The sequence below is a fragment of the Cucumis melo genome, chromosome 7 (assembly GCF_025177605.1).
Source record: "Cucumis melo cultivar AY chromosome 7, USDA_Cmelo_AY_1.0, whole genome shotgun sequence".
NCBI classification, from domain to species: domain Eukaryota; kingdom Viridiplantae; phylum Streptophyta; class Magnoliopsida; order Cucurbitales; family Cucurbitaceae; genus Cucumis; species Cucumis melo.
The window spans coordinates 4,540,014-4,561,649 of record NC_066863.1 but is presented as its reverse complement, the minus strand read 5'-3'; the positions used below and the strand labels follow the sequence as shown (position 1 = coordinate 4,561,649).

At 28.9% G+C, this 21,636-nt stretch overlaps 2 protein-coding genes across 2 annotated transcripts; one reads left to right on the top strand and one right to left on the bottom strand.

Moving 5' to 3' along the window:
- The first annotated feature begins 2,663 nt into the window (after nucleotides 1–2,663).
- Nucleotides 2,664–3,883, top strand: LOC103501851 (squamosa promoter-binding protein 1-like). Its single transcript, XM_051087976.1, has 2 exons — nucleotides 2,664–3,358; nucleotides 3,472–3,883. The coding sequence occupies exons 1-2, from the start codon at nucleotides 2,994–2,996 to the stop codon at nucleotides 3,713–3,715; spliced, it is 609 nt and encodes a 202-aa protein (XP_050943933.1). The 5' UTR covers nucleotides 2,664–2,993; the 3' UTR covers nucleotides 3,716–3,883.
- A 100-nt stretch (nucleotides 3,884–3,983) lies between these two features.
- Nucleotides 3,984–7,095, bottom strand: LOC103501767 (probable protein phosphatase 2C 39). The gene is made up of 5 exons (XM_008465451.3): nucleotides 6,405–7,095; nucleotides 5,246–5,494; nucleotides 4,854–5,130; nucleotides 4,530–4,684; nucleotides 3,984–4,376 (listed from the first exon to the last, which is right to left on the bottom strand). The coding sequence occupies exons 1-5, from the start codon at nucleotides 6,435–6,437 to the stop codon at nucleotides 4,239–4,241; spliced, it is 852 nt and encodes a 283-aa protein (XP_008463673.2). The 5' UTR covers nucleotides 6,438–7,095; the 3' UTR covers nucleotides 3,984–4,238.
- Nucleotides 7,096–21,636: the final 14,541 nt, after the last annotated feature.

Here is a 21,636-nt window from a genome sequence, read left to right as displayed (position 1 = left end):
GCTACGTGTTGTATTTTTGCACGTATATTTGAGTGATCAATTATAGTAAATTCGATGTCCACAATAGTCAATAACAATCCGATTAATGGCTCAAGAAGTAAATTCACGAGTAACCATTACAAAACTTATTTCCACATAGTCAAAAGAGCTTGTGACATTTAAGGTATGCTAAAATACATCCTAAACTCCTACCCTCCAACTTTTTGAATCACTACGACTTGAATTGTTAGAGCATTTGTGGTGAAACACCACATACTAGTAGTGCAAGTTGTTTTTCTATTGTGTAGAGTATCTTTGTTTGTTCAATAAAGTTATAAACTCACCGTTGATACCGAGACTTGAGTGTCAATAGTTAGTGTCAAACAGACAATCAATCAAGATTGAGTTGGAATCTAACCAAACAAATTTTAGCAATAAGAACAAAAGAAAAAGTCTTTCTCAAACTCAACTTTCAAAAGGGAGGAAGAGATTCTTTGTCTTGCTTAACAAAGAGGATAGAGTTGACAAAAAACATTGCAAGAGACAAAAAAATATAACAGAGAGGATGAAGTAAAGAGAAAAAAAAATGGAACTTTATTCTGATTCATTCAAGTGTGTGTTTTATGAGGTTGGCAAGAGAGTGATGGGTTTGGGGATGCCGTCTTAAAAGCCTTTCGGGAAGCGGCGAACACACACTTTGATGTCATCGTTAGGTACCACGGAATCCCACTTTCAAACTCTTTTACTCAAACTCGCTCTCCATATTTTACTTTCTAATCAACTCTAATTTCTCAACACGAACATAACTCCTCAACATTTCACATTCCCATTTTATAATTCTCTTTATCTATCTCTTGTTTTCTTTTATTAGTTCATTGAGTTCTAATTTTGCATTTGAGTTTCAAAGTACCAGTAAACTTACCTATCTTTTTTGTCAATTTAATTAATCTATCCATACGTGACAAAGATCATAGTTTTTTTTTTTTTTTTTAACTCTTATATAGTAACCAATAGTAAAGTTAGTTTAAGAAATGCATGGGTGCTTGGTGACAAGAAATTAAAGGAAGTTTGTAGAGGAAAAAGAAAATCAGAGGCATGTGAACTGATGGTGGTGTGTCAAATCAGTAATTTAATGACATAATATATTATATAATGTGTAACTTATAGTGTCATTGTTGGTACAATAACTCATAAATATCTTCTACACACCAATTTAAGAAAATAAAATTAATAAATATCTTATTTTCTTTTTCTTTATATTTCTATTCCCATGATAATAAATTTTAAATTTTTTTAGAAAAAAATAAAGAATATTTTTTTTCCAAGGTATGGAAAGAGATAAAAGCAAAACCCTAAGAATGGAAAGCCACTTCATGCTAGCTCAGAAGATGCACAGTAAGGTAAAAACAAAACAGGTAATTTTATTTTTTAAAAAATAATAAATTAACCATCAAGTTTCAATGAATATGTGTGTTTGGTCTTTTAATTTTAAAAATGTATTTTTTCTTAGTCTATAAGTTTAAGGAAATAGATCCACTTTGTCTTTGATTTATTTCAAAATATGGAGAGCGAGTTTGAGTAAAAGAGTTTTTTTTTTAAAATAGGTTTAGAAGGTTTCTCGGATAAATGTATACATTTATTTTAAATAATCATATGATATTTAGAGTTTAGGGTTTATAAATTTATACATTTATTTTAAATTTATCTTAAATAATCATATGATATTAATAATTTTGAGAATAATTTCTAAAAAAATTATATTCTCTCTATAACTATTTTTTTTAATTTTAAATATCATACAATTATTTTTAAAAAAAATAATAAAAAAAAGGATATTTTTAAACTATTTTTTAAAACTTAGAGCCTAACAATATATATTTTAAAAACTAAAAAATCGAAAATAGATGCGAGGGTCAAAATGATATTTTTAAAGAAACTAAAAAATCAAAGACACATATTCATCAAAACTCACAAACTAAAAATAATAATTTTTCCAAACTTGTATTTGAGTTAAAATTCCAAACCCAAAAAACATAAAAGAAAATGCTGCTGTTGGACTGTCCTTTGAGAAAATGATATGTCCCTCTTCCTCTTCATTATATAACAAAACTTTACATCACTCTTTTCCCTCTTCTACGCACTTTTATTATGATAAATTATTAAAGTTAAGTATAACTCAAGTAATATAAAATATTTACTGGATATTAGTAGAATCTTCAATATCTCAAGTTTGAACTTCTAAAAAGAAGTTTAGTAGAATCTTCAATATCTCAAGTTTGAACTTCTAAAAAGAAGTTTACTTTCAGATAAACAAAGTTTGTGAGTTATATTCAAATTTAAACATGTTTTGAATTAGTTTTAGGTGTAAAAAAATGTTATTTTTCAATTGTTTTTTTGTTCTTTTATCTTCTGAAATAGTGGTCTCATTAAATTATCATGAAGCAGGGAAGCTGTACCACCCACCAGCCCTCCTGAATGAAGTATGCAGATTTAATTCAAGGTACTGAAAAGTTTAAATACTCATATCAACCCCAATAATTATTTTAATTTCCACCCATATGTATAAGGAAAAATCTATAAATTAAATCCTTATAGCAAATTTGGTAAATGGTTGGTTATGTAAATGACTTGGATGTTATAAATTAACTAGTTTTACAGCACAAGAGTATGATCTTATTTAGTTTTGAAACTATCGACCAAAAGATTAGAGGTTTTAAGTTAGCATATAATTTGAGTTTGTTAGGAAACATAAAATTTATAATTAAATCCTACTTTGGACATTCTGTCCTTCGCTATTTCATCACTCAAACTGGCACTCACAAGAAAAAACTGTGGTCCTCACCACTTTTTTCTTTCCTACCTTTTCCTTCCAGTCTCATACTCTTGATGTAACTTCTTTTAAGTTCCTATATTTTTGCTCCAACCATTTCCACAACAAGCATCAACTCAACACCACCACCACCACCACCATTGGTACGTACCGCTACTGAGCGACCGAGCTGCCGGAGTTGGCAATGGATGCAAAGAGCTTTGAAGGCAAGCATAATTCCAAAGATAAGACGGTGGTCGATGACGATTTCGAATATGAGACAGAGGAGGAGGAGGTTGGTGGAGGAGGAGGAGGAGGTAGCAATAGCAATGCTTGCAATGCATTGGGTTATTTTGACAATGAGAAAAGGAAAAGGGGGGCAGCAGTTTCCGGCCGTAGAAAGTCTGGTGGAAGTGTCTCTTCGCCGAGTTGCCAAGCGCATAACTGTGCAGCAGATTTGAGTGAAGCAAAGAGGTATCACCGCCGCCATAAGGTCTGCGAGTTTCACTCGAAGGCAGCCATCGTCATGGTTGCTGGAATTCGCCAGCGTTTCTGCCAGCAATGCAGCAGGTATTAGATCTTCCTCAACGATATAAGCAACAACACTTTCAGTTAACATTCTTTCCTCTTTATGTTTAGCTATTGGTAATATGTTTGTTTGTTTGTTGGGGAGTGATGATCAGGTTCCATGAGTTAACAGAGTTTGATGAAGCAAAAAGGAGCTGTCGTCGTAGGCTAGCAGGGCACAACGAACGGCGACGTAAGAACTCAGCAGAGAGCCAAGGGGAAAGCACAAGCCGCAAAGGATCAGCTCCACAGGCGCAGTCAAAGGAAAGCCATTGCAGGCAGTTGGTGGAAGATCAAAGAAGCAGAATTCAGATGGCTCCTCCAGGAAGTTCTGGTTATAAGCACCTGCATATCAGATAAAAGGAGACTATCTATGAATCTTTGCTCTCTCTCTTCTGTCACTAGGAAATGAAAGACATTCATAGAATCCCATGTTTTTCTTGAATTTGGCTTAACCAACATCTCAGTTGGGTGCTTTGTTTTTTTCTGTTAATTTTCAAATATTGTAGACTGGTTTGTTTCTTGTTTTGTGGTCCCTTGTCTACTAAAACATTGCATCCTCTGGCTATAAAATTTAATATGCAAAGCTTTATTTTTAAAGCATTCCAAAACCCATAAAGGAGAAAGGTTGAAAAATGGACAGATTTGTGGTAGGTCATAAAACAGAAGTTCAGAAGATTTAACATCAACCGCAGAGAAGCATTTGATACAGCCATACAGGGGATATATATAAGTTCATGTTTGACTAAAATCCACAACTAAGTTTATTTGGGATTCCCAATACATCGAAGAGAGAGAGAGAGAGAAAAGAGCTTTGGAACTAGTTCTTTATGTTCTTCCATTTTTCAGCTGTTGGGACAGAACCACAAATCCATGATGAAACTCAGTGAAATCTCACAACTATACAAGAGATATCATCTTTGCTCTTCCTTTTGAGGGCCTCCTCTGTCAGGTGTTTCGCAGCTGCATGGGCGTCTTTTATATGCATGATTGACTCCACGGCTTCTTCGTTTGACATGACCTGAAATCGCAGATTAAACTTTTCAACGGATAAAGCTAGCCAAAGAAGAAAAAATTTATATTTCCCAGTATCGGTGTAGTTAAAGATATCAGAAGAACTAGTATGTCTGCTATGCTAGTGTTCCATAAAAACTTTCATAAGATCCACACCAACCTTCCACAATCCATCGCTTGCTAAGATAACAAATTCGGTATCGTCATCTACTGTCTCCTCTACCACATAAGGCTCTGAACTCAAATGTTTCTTTAAGCTCCTATCACCAAATGCCCTTGCAACCGCCAACTGCCCATCAACACGTGGAACGTCTCCTGGATGTTCAGAATATGGATGTTGTAATGAAATGGATGAACGGATTTCAGATTAAACCAATACAATTTTCAGGAACCACATCAACACTAGAGAGCATTTTGGCTAGGTTAGTTTGGGAACATGTTTACTTGTATCAGCTTAAGATCCCATCCTTCGCTTCAAACTTACCAGGGAAGTTCGATACAAAACCACCTCTGTCCTCAATGCTTTTTCTTTCAACGCTTGGCTCATGATCAATTGATAATTGTTTGCCCTTTCCTTTAATACAAATAACGGCACGGGAGTCCCCCACATTGCCCACTACTAGTGTCTTACAGTCAATCAATATGGCTGTGACAGCGGTTGAACCTCCATGACTAAAATCAACAGCTTTCTCTAAAATGTAAGCATCAGTTTGCTCGTATGCTTTCCTAACAGCATTCTTTGGATCGGTCCAGAAATCGGGCTATTTGAGCATACAATATGAGAAATAAGTTAACAAAACTAATATCAACTATACCCATAATTGATAAAAGCATGAAAATAATGTCAAAAGGGGAAGAAAGAAGGGGCCGTTGCACCTCATTTATTATATTAGAAAATAAGTGTGACCGTAAATAATCAGGAATAGAATTGCTCAAATGGCCATCGAAGATTGCAAATAAACCAAGCTCATGATGATCAACTTGCTTAAACTCTGCAACGAAATAATCTTCCATGGCATGATTTGATTTCCCTTCCACCAGGTGAAAGCCATGTGTGACATGCTTGGACATCTTGCTCTTTCCTTTTCCCGAGTCTGGATCGGACGAGCACAGCCCAACTTTTTCCTGAAACAAACAAATTTACATTCTAACCATTATACAAAGCTCAAACACTAACAATTGTCTAATACTCAGTTCATAGTTTTAATAAAAGCAACAACCTTCTTGAGAAAATATGAAAGAATACAAAGGGCATAAAAAAAACCCCACCAAAACACCCCAGCTAAAAGAAGGAGTTCCAACTAAGTATTACCAAGGGGAATAGTTACAAAAAGTCTTCGAAATCAAAGTCCAAAAGGACGCGAAATCTAGCTAGGACCAAACTTCTGTAGGGTCCCTTTTCCTAACTCTAAACAGTCTGATCGCTCTCCCTAAATATTGAGGAAGCGACAAAGTGATTTAAAAATGGTCAACGTCCATTGTTACCAATCGTCAATATTTCAAATGAAAATAAGTTAAAGTTTTCAATGCCAAAGATTTCGATACTACAGAAACAATGAGCCATGGCCCAATAAAAAAAAAAAAAAGGAAATCCCATCACTACAAACTGATTTGTTATTGATCCAATAAAAGTCTCATTACAAAAGCGAGCAAAACTATATAATCAATGGTAAACCTACAAGGAAGAAACAAACTTGGATGTTCCAGAAACCAGAAGCCCTGGGGGGAGTCTACATATACTAATCAAGGTGGAAGCATTTAAACTAAATTAACTTTGTAAAAATACAGGGGAAAGGTGAAAAATCCACCCCGGATTAGAAAAGTCAGAGATAGTCCACTAATTCGTTCTAGCTAATGCACAAAACAATGTGAAGACCAGGATCTCAAATTTTAAGGAGGTTGGAAAAACAACAAGAATTGGAAGGAATCATCATTAAACCAAAAAAGAAGATGAAACCCAATTCTCAAAATGGTCATACAGCAAAGAATCAAGCGAAAAGTAAGAGACCCATTTGAGAAAAAAACAATAATATACCTTCATCTTGTGGAGAATCTCTTTTCCAGTCATGGGTTTGTTGGAATTTGAATAAAGGAGTGGAAAATTGGAGAAATGAGAGAGAGGATGAAAGGAAAAGTGAAGTGGGGTGAATTATTATCGTAGGAGAAGGAGAAGGAGAAGGAGAAGGAGAGGAGAATGTGATGAGGAGAATGAATGAATGAATGAATCGTCAACGCCACAAGATGAAGGCCGCGTTTTGTGCAAACCCAAAGAGGAGGACGTGTTGGATAGAAGAAACAGATTTCTCTTTTGCTTTTTCATCTTCAACTTTAATCAAAAAATACAATGAATGAATTTCTCAATACTTCTTTTTTCCTTTTTCGTCGTATTCTTTTCTCGATCTCAACATCCACTCTATTTTGACGGTGAGAAGATCTTGACGATTGGAGTGGCGATACGAACTCTTGGACCAATTTTTACTTCTTTCTATCTTCGTATGACCCAAACCCAAAGCCATCAGTTTGTATATATATTTTTTCCTTGTTAATTCGTTCAACACAATCTTCGTCGAAGCTATATGAAAATTTTGACATAGTGGTTTCTTGCAGATCACACTAAGTTATCGTTTTGTATCTTGCATCTTGAATAAACTAACAATTACATTTGTCAACATGGGCATAAATCAGCTAGCATAGAACATATAACCTCACCTCAACCATGAACCTGGATTGTTCATATCACATATTACTTGTATATACTCTATTTATTTAGTATTAAACGTTTTGTTAACAAAGTTAGCCTAGTGTAGTGGTAGGGTAAGCTATATTAATTATTTAGTTTCTAAACTAAATTTCAATAAAATTTAGAAATATGATTATTTTTAAATACAACAAAATGAACCATAATGTTATAAAATATAGAAAAATATCACGACACAAATAATAGTCTATTATGATTTATCACAAATAAATGGTAGTATTTGTCATTTAAAATAATTTTTCTTTTAAAATCTAATATTCATATTAAAAAACATCTATACTCAATAGAAAAGAAAAAACTACTAAAAAATAAAATTCAGTATCATAATTTTTCTTACTAAGTGTAAATATCTTATCAATTTTTTTACGGTAGACAATTTTCTTTAAAAAGTAATTATAAACTACTTCTCAACACGAAAATGTAAAAATATAATAAGACTAATAAATGGAGATGTACAGAAAAACCCTTAATTAGGTTAAATTATACAAAAATGTTAGGGTATATTTTATTTATCTATAAAGTAAAAAATGTAGTCTCCCATTTCATATATTGAAAGCACTTTAATTTGGAAGATAGAGAAGGTGTGAAAAAGGTTGTGAATGAATTATTGAAAGCACTTTAATTTGGATTTGCTTTTATTACTTTAAAAAAAATGAAAAGAGAAAGGAGAAGAAAGGAAAAGCAATAAAATAGCAACAAGGCAAAGTGTTAATCACATAAAGAAGGTTATATTATATATCCAATTGATGGTGGAGGCTATGCCATATATTTGCTATCATTTAAGGAACAAAAGCAATTTCCTCTTTGGATTTCCATTATAAAATGGCTACCTTTTATATAAACTTTATCTAAAGACAAAGTTAATAATTTGTTCTTTGAAAAGAGTATTTGTGCGTGTAATATTTATCATGGTCTAATGAGCATCAATTAGTCGTAGTCTGTTTTCTGACCAAATTGATATCAAACTAACTATGATTGATTTAGTAATATTTAAACCAACTCTGATCATAAAGAAGTGCAAACCAACAATTGATCGGTCTATTGATCGATTTAGGTCTGTTTAACCTTTGAAATTTTTTTAAAATACTATCGTTTTAGATTGTTTCTTAAACAGACATCGAACAAACTTCTTCTTATCTTCAACCAACCACCTTTGGTTCGGTCCACTCGGTTTTTCAATCTATCATGTTCACCCCTAGTCTCTTGATTTGAAGATGCAGGAAAAAATTTTGTAAATAATTCTAATTTCTATAAAAATCGTTCAATTTTGATTTTTCTCTAGTTTAAAAAAAAAGCAAGAAACAAAAAATAATTACCAAATAAGTTTTTTGTTTCTTTATATATGTTTTTTGTTTTTAAAATTTAGAAACTAAAAAAAAATATAAATATAGATGGTTATCAAATGTGACTTAATTGTTGTTAATGTTATAATAAAACTAGTGTTATGATAAACCTAGTTTTATCTTAATATGTGCTTGGGGAAAGGGTTTAAAAGGGTAGTTTTATGAGGGAGTTGAAGAGATAGGGTTTATGGGGAATTGAAAAATGTTTAAAAAGAAGGAGAGAGAGAGAGGGAAGAAGGATTATGATAACCCTAAAGCAAAGGTTATGTTAACTTTTCCTCCAAACAAGGGTTGAGTTATCATAACCCAATCCAATAGTGATAATCTTTGGGCCAAACGGCCCCTTATTGTGAATTCTTAACAGCTAAGTCATCTAATATAGGATTATTTTTCAAATAAAGCAAGTTCAATCTTGAAGTTCCTATGATTGAGTTTGAAAAGAAAAATGAAACATGTTAGTATAAGTTGTAACTTTCAAACTTTTTAAGTCTTTCAACATTTTATATTCTAGTTTTACCAATCATAATTTTGTATAAATTTAAAATAAGGTTTTATAAATGACCAAATGACTATTTTATTAGGTAAATGACCAAACATTAAAATTAAATATTAATTTAGATTTGACCAAGGATTAAAATAGCTTCTACCATATTAATTATAACGTGTAGCAATTATAAAAATAATAATAAAGTGTATAGCATCATTTAAAAAAATGGTAAGTATGAGAACGTTTATCACTAATAGACTTATATGATTTATGAGTACTAGACAACCAATTATACGATCTATCACTATATAGACCATGAAAGTCTATCAGTTATAAATTTTGCTTTATTTACAATTTTTTTAAAGATGTTGTTATATGTTAATATTTTGATTCCAATTGCTATATTTGTATTTATGCCAAATTGATAACCTACAATCGAGAATTACAAGTTAATTAATCAAAATTGAAACAAACTCAAATTTCATTAGGGATAGTTGTAAATATAATTATTATATTCAAAATATTAGCATTTATAGCAACATTTTACAAAAATTCCAAATATAACAAAATCTGTCATTTTGACAAATTTTGTTATATTTGAAATTTTTGTAAGATGTTGGTAGGTTTTGTTATATTTGAAATTTTTGTAAAATGTTGACCGGTTTTGTTATATTTAAATTTTTTCTGTAAAATATTGCTATATAGTTATTATTAAGGGTTTTTTCAAAAACATAACAAACCAACAAAATATTTAACAATTTTGAAAACGAAAAAACTCACTGCTCCATAATGGTAAATACCAAAAATGTCCTAATTAATACACAATTAATCGATAATACACACGCATGTAATTCTTCTTTCATTGTACGCGGTCATGTAGTTCATTTTAACAATGGAAAAAAATGTTTCAAATATAAACGATCGTATTAACTATGATAAACGATCGTTTATATCACATCTACACGGTTGTATAGGTTTTTTTTAAACAATAAAAAAAAACTTCAAATCTAAACGATTGTGTTGACCATGCTAAATGAGCGAATTGGCTAGATAATTGATCTTTTAGATCATGTCAAAGTGATATTTAAACAATCTTGATATTCTTGAATATGAGGAAGATTAAGTTAATATTTAGATTAAGTTTAATATTCTTTTTAAACAATATTGAATATTCTTGAGATTTAAACAAAAGAATAATTCGTTTACAAATAGAAGAAAGAAAATTTAGAAGAGAAGTTGAAGAAGTCTAGAAGAGAAAATAAATAAATCGTAAATAAGAAGTGACGAGTCATCTGCAAGTCGTAAATATTTTACCAGTTTCAAAGATTTTTTAATTTTATTACATAGCCATAAATATGTTTGTGTTTTTGTTATATTTATGAAAATTAACCTAATTATTATTCTGAAAATTACATCTATCATTACTCATTTCATAAATACAGGCTTATCTAATTGGGTTCGTAATGGGCCAACCTTTTTGGATTCTGTAGTTGATTACAATTTATTGGGCCAAACGGACATATGGCTAAAATAATATTGGGCCTATTTGAAAAGCAGCCGAACCACCCTTTTTCTTTATATTTTAGAAAAGAAATTCAACCCGATTAAATTTAAACCATAATTCGAAATTCACATTGGACTAAAATAACATCCTAACATAATCCAACACACATGCTTATCATCAACAATCCGAATGAGGTTCGAATTGTTGCAGTTAGTCTAGTAAACGGTCAATGTAGAGACAGAAAGTTATGAATTTGGAAAAAGTTTATGTTTGATGCAGTTTACAAATTCTTGGAACGACGATCAAACTGGAACATATACATCAAGGATGCGATATTCAATATATCGGGAGGACTCAATCCATCTACCATCGAATACGATATTCACCCATTGTAAAGCTATAAAAAAAAATTCACAAGAAACACGTTTATTGAGTAGTCCAAAAACTGATAGATTTTATATAAGAGGGATGTACATTAAATTAAATTATTGTTTCATATATTATATGGACTCCATTTCTTTTTTATGTAGCCCTCACATTTTAGTTTGATGTAAGGTCGGGTATTAAGAAGATATGGTAGACTAGGGCGGAAGAAGAAGATGTTATGACATAATCTTATGAATCTAATCTTAAGAAGGCAAAATTAATGATTTTTTATAAAAAATTTAGAAAATAAAAATGTTAAAATTAAGAGAATAAACTTAATTTATTATGTGTGTTTTTTTTTTTTTTGTAAATAATTTAGAAAACAAAAAATGATGTTGGTTTTTCCACTGTTGTTTCCTCTTAACAATATCCTTTCCACCGTTCCTTCCTCAAATTTTCATTTCTACGGTCATCTGCGTTGTTTCATTTGTTCCGGTTGATTGTGAATATTGTTTTCCACGCGTTGCTTCCCAAGGAATCTTTTAATTTAGTTTCCCTTAATTCCAACATTTTTATTATAGATAATTAATATTTGCATTGTATTTGACATGATTTTAGATTGGGTTGAATTTTGAATTTAAACTAACTAATTTACCAAAAATAATTATTTGCGTTATATTTGTCATGATTTTGGGGAATGATTGGTATGTACGTGTTTAAAAATTGAATTTTTTAAATTATTTTTCGTTAATTTTTTAATGTTTATCCTAATAATTAATTATTGCATTATCTTTCTCATGATTTTAAGGAGGGATTCAATTTTGGATGTATAATTCCAAAAAAAAAAATTGAATATTTGAAATTCTTTTTCGTTAATTTCTTAATTTTATCATAATAATTAATTATTGCATTATATAATTTTGAATATATAATTCGAAAAATAAAAAATTAAATATTTAAAGTTATTTTTCGTTAATTTGTTGATTTTTATCGGAATAATTAGGGGATATTGAAACTAATTGAATATGTTTAGGGATCTCTGAAACAATATAATAATTTTTTGATTTAGTTAATAATTATCATAAGTGGGTGTGTTTACAAATACATTATATTCGTGATATGTGATATTATTTTTTTATTTTTTGATCTCAAGTTTATTTATATACGAACAATTATAATCCGTGGAGGGGTAATTTCAAGCCAAAAAAGTATAAAAATATTTCTGGCAGTTACTTTTTTCCATAAATAAATATAATAGTTTGCTATTTTTTTATTTTCTATTATGATATTTTCTATTTCCACGGATTTCTCAAAGATATTCAACTTGGCTAAATTTAAACCATAATTCGAAATTCAAATTAGACTAAAATGACATCGATTTCATATATTCAATATACGAAAAAGTTTTTCTTTTCCTTTCAAATAATACCTCAATTTATTATAACGTCACGCACGACATTAAAATAGTATAACCGTGTAAGCAAATAGATTATTTAATCTCGTAATAAATAGTTTTTGAGATAGAACTTTATATTATCTAATAAATACTTTGTGTACATTATCTATAATAAATTCAATCATCGTCCTTTTTTTGTAAGTACATTCAATCATCATTTAAAACCTTGCAAAAAAGCTACGGTTTGCTAAATTTTTGGCTCATCAAATTTGAATTCACTTTGCTCTATTTTCTTTAAATTCTATATTACGTCGACACTTTTAAAAATAATAAAATAAATCAAAATATAACAAAATTTAATATTTTGATAAACATTGATGGACTTATATATCAATGTCTATTAGTGATCTTGATAGAAACCGATAAAACTCTATTAGTGTTCGTCAATCTTTAATATTAATATAATTTCAAATTTTACTATATTTTGTAAATATTTTTAAAGATTTTGTTAATGTATAATAATTCTTCTTATTTTATTCCTTTAGTCTTAAAAACCGATAAAGCGTTATTCTAGTTTATCATTAGTAACTAACATTAACTAACTAGTTTACTACCTACTCTTAATCATGAATTAATAGATAAAATGTCTAAAAATGACACCCTCATTTTTAATATAGTTGTAGATTATAGATATAACTAATCATCTCTATTTATTTTTTAAATGGAACCTTTTAATTAAAGTGAAAGATATAATTTCATTATTTAAACAATTCTACAACAACCAAAACCAATGTAGCTTAATTAATGCTTGTATTATTAGCTCCAAAATCATACATTCAATTCTCAATTCCTACGTTATTATTTTTTTTTATAAAAAATAAAAAAAATTATAACAAGACACACATACAATTGAAGCAACACACTTGACCTATTTTTTGAAACGCAGATAAAAAATCATAACATGCAAATGGGAAAACATATGAGGATTAGATTATACACACACAAAAGCTAAAATAAGGCAACGATTATGAGATGTAATTGTAGCATTCAGTTTCATCAAAGTGAAAAGTTAGGATAAAAGTTGATTGAATTATGAAAAGAATAATAATAAGAAAAAAAATAAAAAGAAGAGGATATAAATTTATTTATTTTTGCTTAAAATTTTTTCATAAAAAAGTATACAAAAAAAAAAAAAAATTCAAATAAAGCACACAAATTCAACTAAACCACGCAAATGCATTTCCCTTTCTTTTTCTTCTAGCAAACTACTTTTTCTACTCTTTCCTAAAATAATATGTTCTTTTTTATATTTAATGGATATATCTGATTTTAAGTAATTGTATTTGGTTAGATGTATTTTTCTACTGTAATCCATCTGTATTATATTTGTTATATTTTGTAAATAGATTTTTTTCCGATCCATGAAAATTTTCCAATTTTGTGGGGCTAAAAGCAATTTAAACTCTTTAATCAATTGGTATAAATTAATCGACTCAACTTTTTTTTTTTTTTTTTTTTTTGAAGTAACTAAAAGTTCTTTTTAACTTTTCAAAAAATTATACCCAACTCCCCCTTTAAATGTCTTTTTAATATACCATTTTTCCTATTTTTTTCTTCCAACAGAAAGTGAACTTTTCACCCTCATGAATAATGAGTATCACATATTATGAACGGTTTTAAAAGTTTAGAAATATTTTTCATGATTTCCAGAAGACATCTTCACAAATAACAAAACGTTAGAAACTATTTATAAAATACAGTAAAATTTATCAAATCCTTATAGTTTATTTAATTTTTTTTTCTCTATTTAATTTCAATATTTTACTATTTATGACAAATTTTTATTTTGAAATTCATATAAAATCTCGATTCGTATTTTTATTATTTGATTAATGACAAATGTTAATAATGTAAATCATAGCCTAAATTCAAAATATAATCAAGTTAAGCCCAATTATCTTAAAGTGAATGCCAAAATATTTAAAGCATGTAGTATACAATATGATAGAATTTCGTTACACAATTAATAGAACTTAGTGTTAACAAACTTACTTTTTAGGTCAATTACATGCAACTATAGATTAATGGAACGTTTAAAAAAATAGCAAAAATATTTATGATAATTGAACTCATGTCACTATATTTTTCTAAATTGCAAAAATAGTAAATTTAAAGGTGCATAATCCTCTAATAGTCTTTTGATAATCCTTCAATAGTCGTCTGATAACCGTCTAATATCATTGATTACTTATCATATTTGTCATATTCGCAATATGCAAAAAAGAGGTACTATAGGTTGTTTTTCTCTAAATTTTTTGTCATCTGATGCAAATTTCCTAAATTAATTCACATAAATTATCTAATAGGTAACTCATATCAACAAATTTATAAAATTTGTATAGAATTATTTTGTTTCAAAAAGTAAGCATCAAAATTTAAATTTTGGTTATTCTCCTAATTAAAAGTCTAAAAGTCTAATAATAATGAGTTTCCTATTTTTTCTTCAAACTTGATTTGAGGAATATATTCTAGATTAGCATTAAAAAAAAGAACAAATTTATTTTTATATCTATTTTAGGGATTTTTTTTAAAAATAATTGTTGAATAAGAAATTTTGGAATCAATCACAAATTGCCACATCATTTACTAAAATAATTATATTTTGGATTAACTAAAAATTGGCATGTGTCCCAAATTAAATTTAAAGACGCACAATTTTAATGATGTCACGAGGACAATTGGGTCAAATTAATTATTTTGGTTCAATTAAATATTATTTAGTTATGATAAAATTCAATTGAGCCCAAAAATAAGTTTAATTTAGTCTAAAATAAAATATGACTCACATGTGATTGAGCCCATGGCTATGGTCCATGGACCAGAACAGGCTCAAGTCCATAAAAGCCCACCAGTGAACTCTATAGAGGAGTTCTTTCATTTGTGCGGTTGGAAATTTTGGCTCCAGAAGGTCTAGAGAATTCTCCCAAGACATAGAAGCCGACCACTCTCGAAATTGAAGCCTTTGAAGATACAAGTTTCTTCAAATACTCCAATTTCAAGAACACCTTCGAAGATTGAAGCTCCTTTGAAGAGATCCAAGCTTTCTTCCAAGTTTTCAACCTCAAGAACACCCTCGAATATTGAAGAACATCACGTGCTTCGCTTCCTCAAATCAAGTGTAAGCATCCAGTCGAGAGAGAATTAGAGGATCAAATTCTAGAGATCAAACCACATCACATCGAATCAACATAAATACAACATCATCATAAGTTCAACTCCACGAATCAAATTTCTTCGAAAATCTTGTGTGAACAATAATAAAAAAATATAAACTATTTATCGTTTATACTAAAAACAACTAAAAGATAAAAATTCATTCTCCATGATTTTGCCACAAAAGATAATAGTTTGTCAATTTTATCATTTTTTACGCTTCTCCCTTATTTTATGAAAGTAATCGTGGCAGTGCAAATTAGTAATTGGTTTCGTTAAACAAATTTTTAATGGTAAAGATAAATTAAGTAAATAGGATGATTTGTTAAAATAAACAATTAAATTAGTTTTGAAAATTAATATGAATTAGTTAGTTAATTGATTATTTATTTTTAAAAAATATTATTTAAAAGAAAGAAAGATAAAAATTCACGATTAATTTTGTGAGAGCAAAGAGAGAGAGAGAGAGAGAAAGATGAGGGTGGAGAATAAGTTACTCCCACGAAAAGCGCTTTGAAAACTACTTAGCGAATATGGGTTTAGCTTTGTCCCTATCTATTCTCATTTCGAGAAAACTTCCAACCAAACCATCCACAAAATCTATATAATCTTTGCACATCCTACCTTTTCTTCTTCCTTATCATATCTATCTTTCAACCTAACATATATAATCTTTTTTTATAAATAAATCCACAACACATAGTGTATAAGTATTTTGTATAAGTATTTTGAGTAGTTAGGTGAGAGTTGTGTCTATGATAAAATAAATAAATAAATAAATAAACATTTGAAGTGTTTAATTAAGCGCATGCAACATACTTTAGATTAACAAATATTATAGTGTATATATACGTGGTCTAAAACTTACAAAGAGAAAAATTTATGAATTAAAAGAAATAAATTAAAGGATATTTTTAGAAGATTCCTTCATTCATGGACAACATTTTTAAAACAACTAGTAACTAGCTTCATTATAAAAAGGAAGATCGTTGCTATTCAAGACATTTCGAAGATGCCTTTGAAGCTCCAAGTTTGTGAAGAATATAATATGTAGTAAGTCATTGCCTTTTTTAGATATTATATGAAGATTGTTTGATATCTTGAAGACGACTCAAAGTGTATCCATGATAAGAGATTTAAAGAAACTTAGTAATTCGTTATAGGGTCAAATACTTTAAAGGGAGAGTCTTACCTTCCTTCATTGTATTCAAATACAGTTAAGAGAAGTCTGATTATTTTTAGTTTACAGAAAATAACTGGAAAAAAAAAAAAAGTACTAAATCTAGATTGTTAAAGTGTCATATTAATTTGAATCTTAATAAAATCTATTTATGTGAGTTATAAAAGTTCTCTAACAATAGGTGAGTTTCACCAAATTGAGTTAACAAAGTTTATGCGTTATTTATGATTATATTCCCTTAGCTATTTTGCTAGTTGTTAACTAACACAGCTCCCATATGATTTAGTGGTTGTTGTCACGAATTAATGTATAGATTGCATGTAATTGAAAAGTATCATCTTATGTATCACTTGTCAAAATAAATAATAATTGAAGATGAGTTTTATTAGTAACAAATAAAGATGGGAGATTTAATGGAGATAGAATACACCAATTATCTCGGTTATGCTCAAGTTATAATGATAATAATTAAGAGCATGTTTGGTAACTAATTTGAGTTTTTTATTCTTTTTATTTGTAGTTTTATTTTTTTTAAAGAAACATTAACTATTTTTCATTTTTTGTTTCTAGAAAACAAAAAACTAAACTTGGGTTATTCTTTTGTTTTCATGTTTTTAAATAAAAACAAATAAAGATGTAGTAATTTTCTATAAACACAAAAAAGTTAAATTGTATCCCTTTAAAATTTTAGCTTTCAATTTTATCAAATAGGATGGAATATTTAAACGAGTGTTTGCAAGGTTTAAATTCAATTAATAGTAAGAGATATGTTTGAGAAGTAATTAAAGATAAATGAGGAAAAAGGCAAAGAGAATATTTAAAGGGATTTTAAAAAGTTAAAAATATATTTATCAGAGAGAAACAAAAGTGAATTTTTCAAAGTTTACAAAAGAGTTTTTCGGAATAGTATTTGATTCTCGGGAGAGAAACTAGACCGGAGAGGAGGGTTTGGTAAAAGAACTAAAAAATTTTGGTAGAATATATTATCCGTGTTTAAAAGGTTCATGCATTCGTTTTTTAATTTGTGAACATTTTTGTTAGGATGTCAAGTTATCTGAGTTCTAAAGAGTTTTTAGAGTTTGGTGTGACTTTTTAGACTATGTGGGAGAACCAAAATCGTTAAAAACAAATTATCTTGTAATTACTTCGATCGAAATAGAAATTGAATAAATTTTCGCCTATACAAACAAAGTAATTGGTTTAATGGTGATGATGAGATCAAAGGTTGTATGTCACTTCTTTATGTAATGCAAGGTTAACTTCTTGCATCCCAGGTCATGTAAAGTGGGACGCCCTAAAATTAAATATATCGTCTAAGTAGGTTCAGAATGTGAAGGGTGACATTGGTAGTTGCTTAAGTTGATGCTTTCGGTATGTGTGGAAGGTGAAGCAAGTGATCAAAGCTATGGACTTATTGTCAAGCTTAAGATTTGCCAAAGATATTGAGTGACTCTTTGTGAGTTGAATTTGATGTTGAAGTTGTTGTGAAGAGACTTCATTCATCATCCTTGTGTCCGCTCTTTTTACATGGTTCTTTATGCTAAGATCTACAAGCTGGTACTACCTCAGAATAATGGACGTCAAATGAATTTGTAATTGGACTGATCATAATTTGATAGCCTATGGCACTCTTGATAATGATTCTACTTGATGTTGTATCAATACATTTCTTGATTAGTTAGTCCACATTTGTTAGAGCTAAAAAAGATGTTATATTTTTATCTTATTTTGAATAATTTTAATAACTATCATCTTAAAATATAAGTTAGACATATAATATCAATATTAGCACGTACATATATATGCAAGCAGTGTTATATTCTTCTTTAAAAACTACATTTCTTTTCTCTACAAATTTTTAGAGATAAAAATCAATTATGATTATGGAGTATAATGGATTAATTACATTTGAAAAAATATATTAAAATTGTAAAAAAAAAAAAAAGTAAAATTGGTCAACTATTTATGCTTTCTATATGAAAATCAAACGTAATAAATTTTTGTCTTTCGGTTGTCCATGAATTCTTGTAATAGTTAGATTTTTTTAATTAATTTAAAAAATTTCCGAGAATTATTAACATAAAAATGTTAGGGTGAGACAAGCGAGAATTAAATAAATTAAGGAAATTAAGAAAAGATGACATGGCGTGACATGAGACTCACGAGCACCGTCCTCTCCCTGCTCCCACGCCCACCCTAACTCTCTATTTCTTGTTTTGAATACCAAATTGTTTTCCAAATTTATTTCATTAAGTTTGAAAAACGTTTTTTTTTTTAAATTTTCTTTCTCAATTAAAGAAAATGGTCATAGAAAACACATGTAGGAGAAAAAGAAAGAAAGGTTTTTACCAACTCGAATCCTTTAAACCCTAGTCTCACCCGATCTATCTATAATTGAGATAATCGTTCTATACACTCTATAATAATATTATAATCTCTGAATAGGGTATGGTCGACTCACTTCAACATGTTACTTTAATTTTTTTTTTCAATACAACAATTGTACGATAGATAATCGAACCTTTTCACTTGAAAAATGATAGATCATATCAATTACTGTTGAACTAAACTCACTTTACCAACGTATTATTTCAATTGATACCAAACATATGTTGCATCCAATAAAGCTTGTTTTGGCTAGTGTTATGTTAACTATAGAAACCTTAGTACAACTTTATTAAAAGAACCTATAATATAATGTTCCACAAGAAAAACAATATCTTTTAGATTCCAACCATCAAAGTATCTAACTTTACCATCATAACTTTAAACAAGTAATACATTTTGAATAGCTCGATCCAACTTTTTTAAGTTTTCGATAATTCCAAAAGTTGACAACAACACTTTAAATAACCTTCACACAAAATCAAAGCTGATATTGATCTATGAAAACATGTGTTGAATAATGTGTGAGACCACAGAACCTATAGAAAACCAAGAAGTAATAATTAGGGAATAGTTGAAAATAGTAATTAAAAAAATGCTAAAAAAGTCCTTGATTAAAAAATTAAAAAAGATTAATGTTCGGTGCATCTTGAACTGCATCTATATCTTTGTAAACTCTCATAGCTGCTTAATAAAAAAAGTCCAAAAATATTCTTTATAAAAGTAAAAGTTCGTCCCATGGTAAACTATGATTTGACAATTTAATGAAATTGGACTCAAACGTTTTTTATTGCAAAATCAACTAAAGCCCTAAACTCATAATTATTGTATCAATTTAAACTCTATCTATCATCCATATTTAGATTTTGTTTGAATGACTTCAACCTTATTTCTATTAAAATTCTAAAATTATGATCCATGAGTCCATTTAAAACTTTTATGGAGATATATATGGCTTTTGAAATCAGGTAATGGTGTTTGGACATCCATAATTGCATTGGAATGGAATATATTGTAATAAAAAATTCATCGAACCTTTTGAATCTGAATTATAACCAAAAACTTATTTCGTTCCAACAATTTTTAATTAAACATATTTTTTATTACTTTCACGTTTTACCATCTCTTTTCTTTCTTTCTTTCTTTTCTTTTTCTAGTTTCCTCTTAATTTAACATATACTCCAACATTCCTATGATTTTCAATAATGGTGATTATATTTGAACTTCCTAGAAATTGTATAATGAGAAGGTAAATTAATTATATGGATGGGAGTTGAAGATTTGAAATGAAATGAGAATATAATATTAAGAATTAATATATTAAGAAAAAAGAATAGATATAGTGAGTGAAATGATGAGTTGGTGAAAGTGGGACAAAAGAGAATTGCATCACAACCAATAATTAGAAATAAAAAAGAGTTATTGCTTCGTCCGCCACCCATTCATTCCCCTCCCCCCCATTCGGTTTTAAACTTGGACACAATTCATTTGCCAACTCGGATCTGAGCTGCCTCTTCTTCTACTCTGACGTGGCTCCCTCTCATCTCCAACTAACTTTCTTTTTCGTAATTATCATCATTTTATTTTTTACATTTAATTATTTTTTTTTCTTTTTAAAAATATAATTACTCACTTCCCCCATCTTTTTCAAAACACACCGTTTTCCTTGCCCCTTGGTGAGTCAAAATCTACTACCTACCGACTCCCTTTCTTTTTCTTCTCCTTTTTTTACCTTTTGGTCCCTATCCTACTTGTTATTTTACATTTACTCCTTAAATTTTTAAAATTAGTTTCGATACTGTAAGAACATTTTTAAATATAGCACCGTCAATCAATATATTTATAAAACATAGCAAAACTTCATATTCTGTCAATGATAAATATTTATTGATACTGATAGACTTCTATCAATGTTTATTAGTGTATCAATATCTATCATTGATACAATTTGAAATTTTGCTATATTTTATAAATATTTTCAAGAGTTTTTCATTTTTAAACAACTTTAAACATAATTTTCTAAAATAACAAAGAATTATTTTTTACCATGATTCTCATCTTTCTAATCAAATACATAGAAAAAATCTTTTGAAACTCTTTTTCAAACTTGCTTAAAAAATATTTAAAATATACTAAAAAAATACCATAAATTTATATATTCAATAATTAACACGATCTTCTTAATAATTAATACGATTTTTTATCCTACAACTATTTTCACAATTATTATGCTAACAAAAGACAAAAAAAAAATAGATATAATAGTAAAGAAAAATTGATCTTAAACAAAGAAAGCTCTAAACAATTTATAATATAGGAAAAGGACAAAAAGAATGGGATATATTTAACATTTTTGGTATGGTTGTAAAAAAGTGTGTAATTTTGGTATATGATTGAATATAAGAAAGTTGCATTTTTTTTTTTATTTAATATTTTTAACGGAGTAATTAAAAGAAAGAAAGAAAGAAAGAAAAAAAAAAGCGCTCACGTGGTATTGAGTACAGTGAATTAATTGAACCCATCTAGGAATAGCCACTACCCACTAGCCAGCCAGGTCAGGTTCTTTAAGATATTTGTTTAGTAACTTTCCACGTGAACACAAATTTAAATAATTAATTATCTCTCTTTGATTAAA

What these genes read in the sequence shown, in the direction of transcription:
- LOC103501851 (XM_051087976.1), top strand. Translation starts at nt 2,994, where the DNA reads ATGGATGCAAAGAGCTTTGAAGGCAAGCATAATTCCAAAGATAAGACG. An exon ending in TTCTGCCAGCAATGCAGCAG is followed by an intron (nt 3,359 to 3,471) that starts GTATTAGATCTT and finishes AGTGATGATCAG; the next exon opens with GTTCCATGAGTTAACAGAGT.
- LOC103501767 (XM_008465451.3), bottom strand. Translation starts at nt 6,437, where the DNA reads ATGACTGGAAAAGAGATTCTCCACAAGATGAAG. An exon ending in TTTCTAATATAATAAATGAG is followed by an intron (nt 5,131 to 5,245) that starts GTGCAACGGCCC and finishes ATGCTCAAATAG; the next exon opens with CCCGATTTCTGGACCGATCC. An exon ending in TTTTGTATCGAACTTCCCTG is followed by an intron (nt 4,685 to 4,853) that starts GTAAGTTTGAAG and finishes CTGAACATCCAG; the next exon opens with GAGACGTTCCACGTGTTGAT.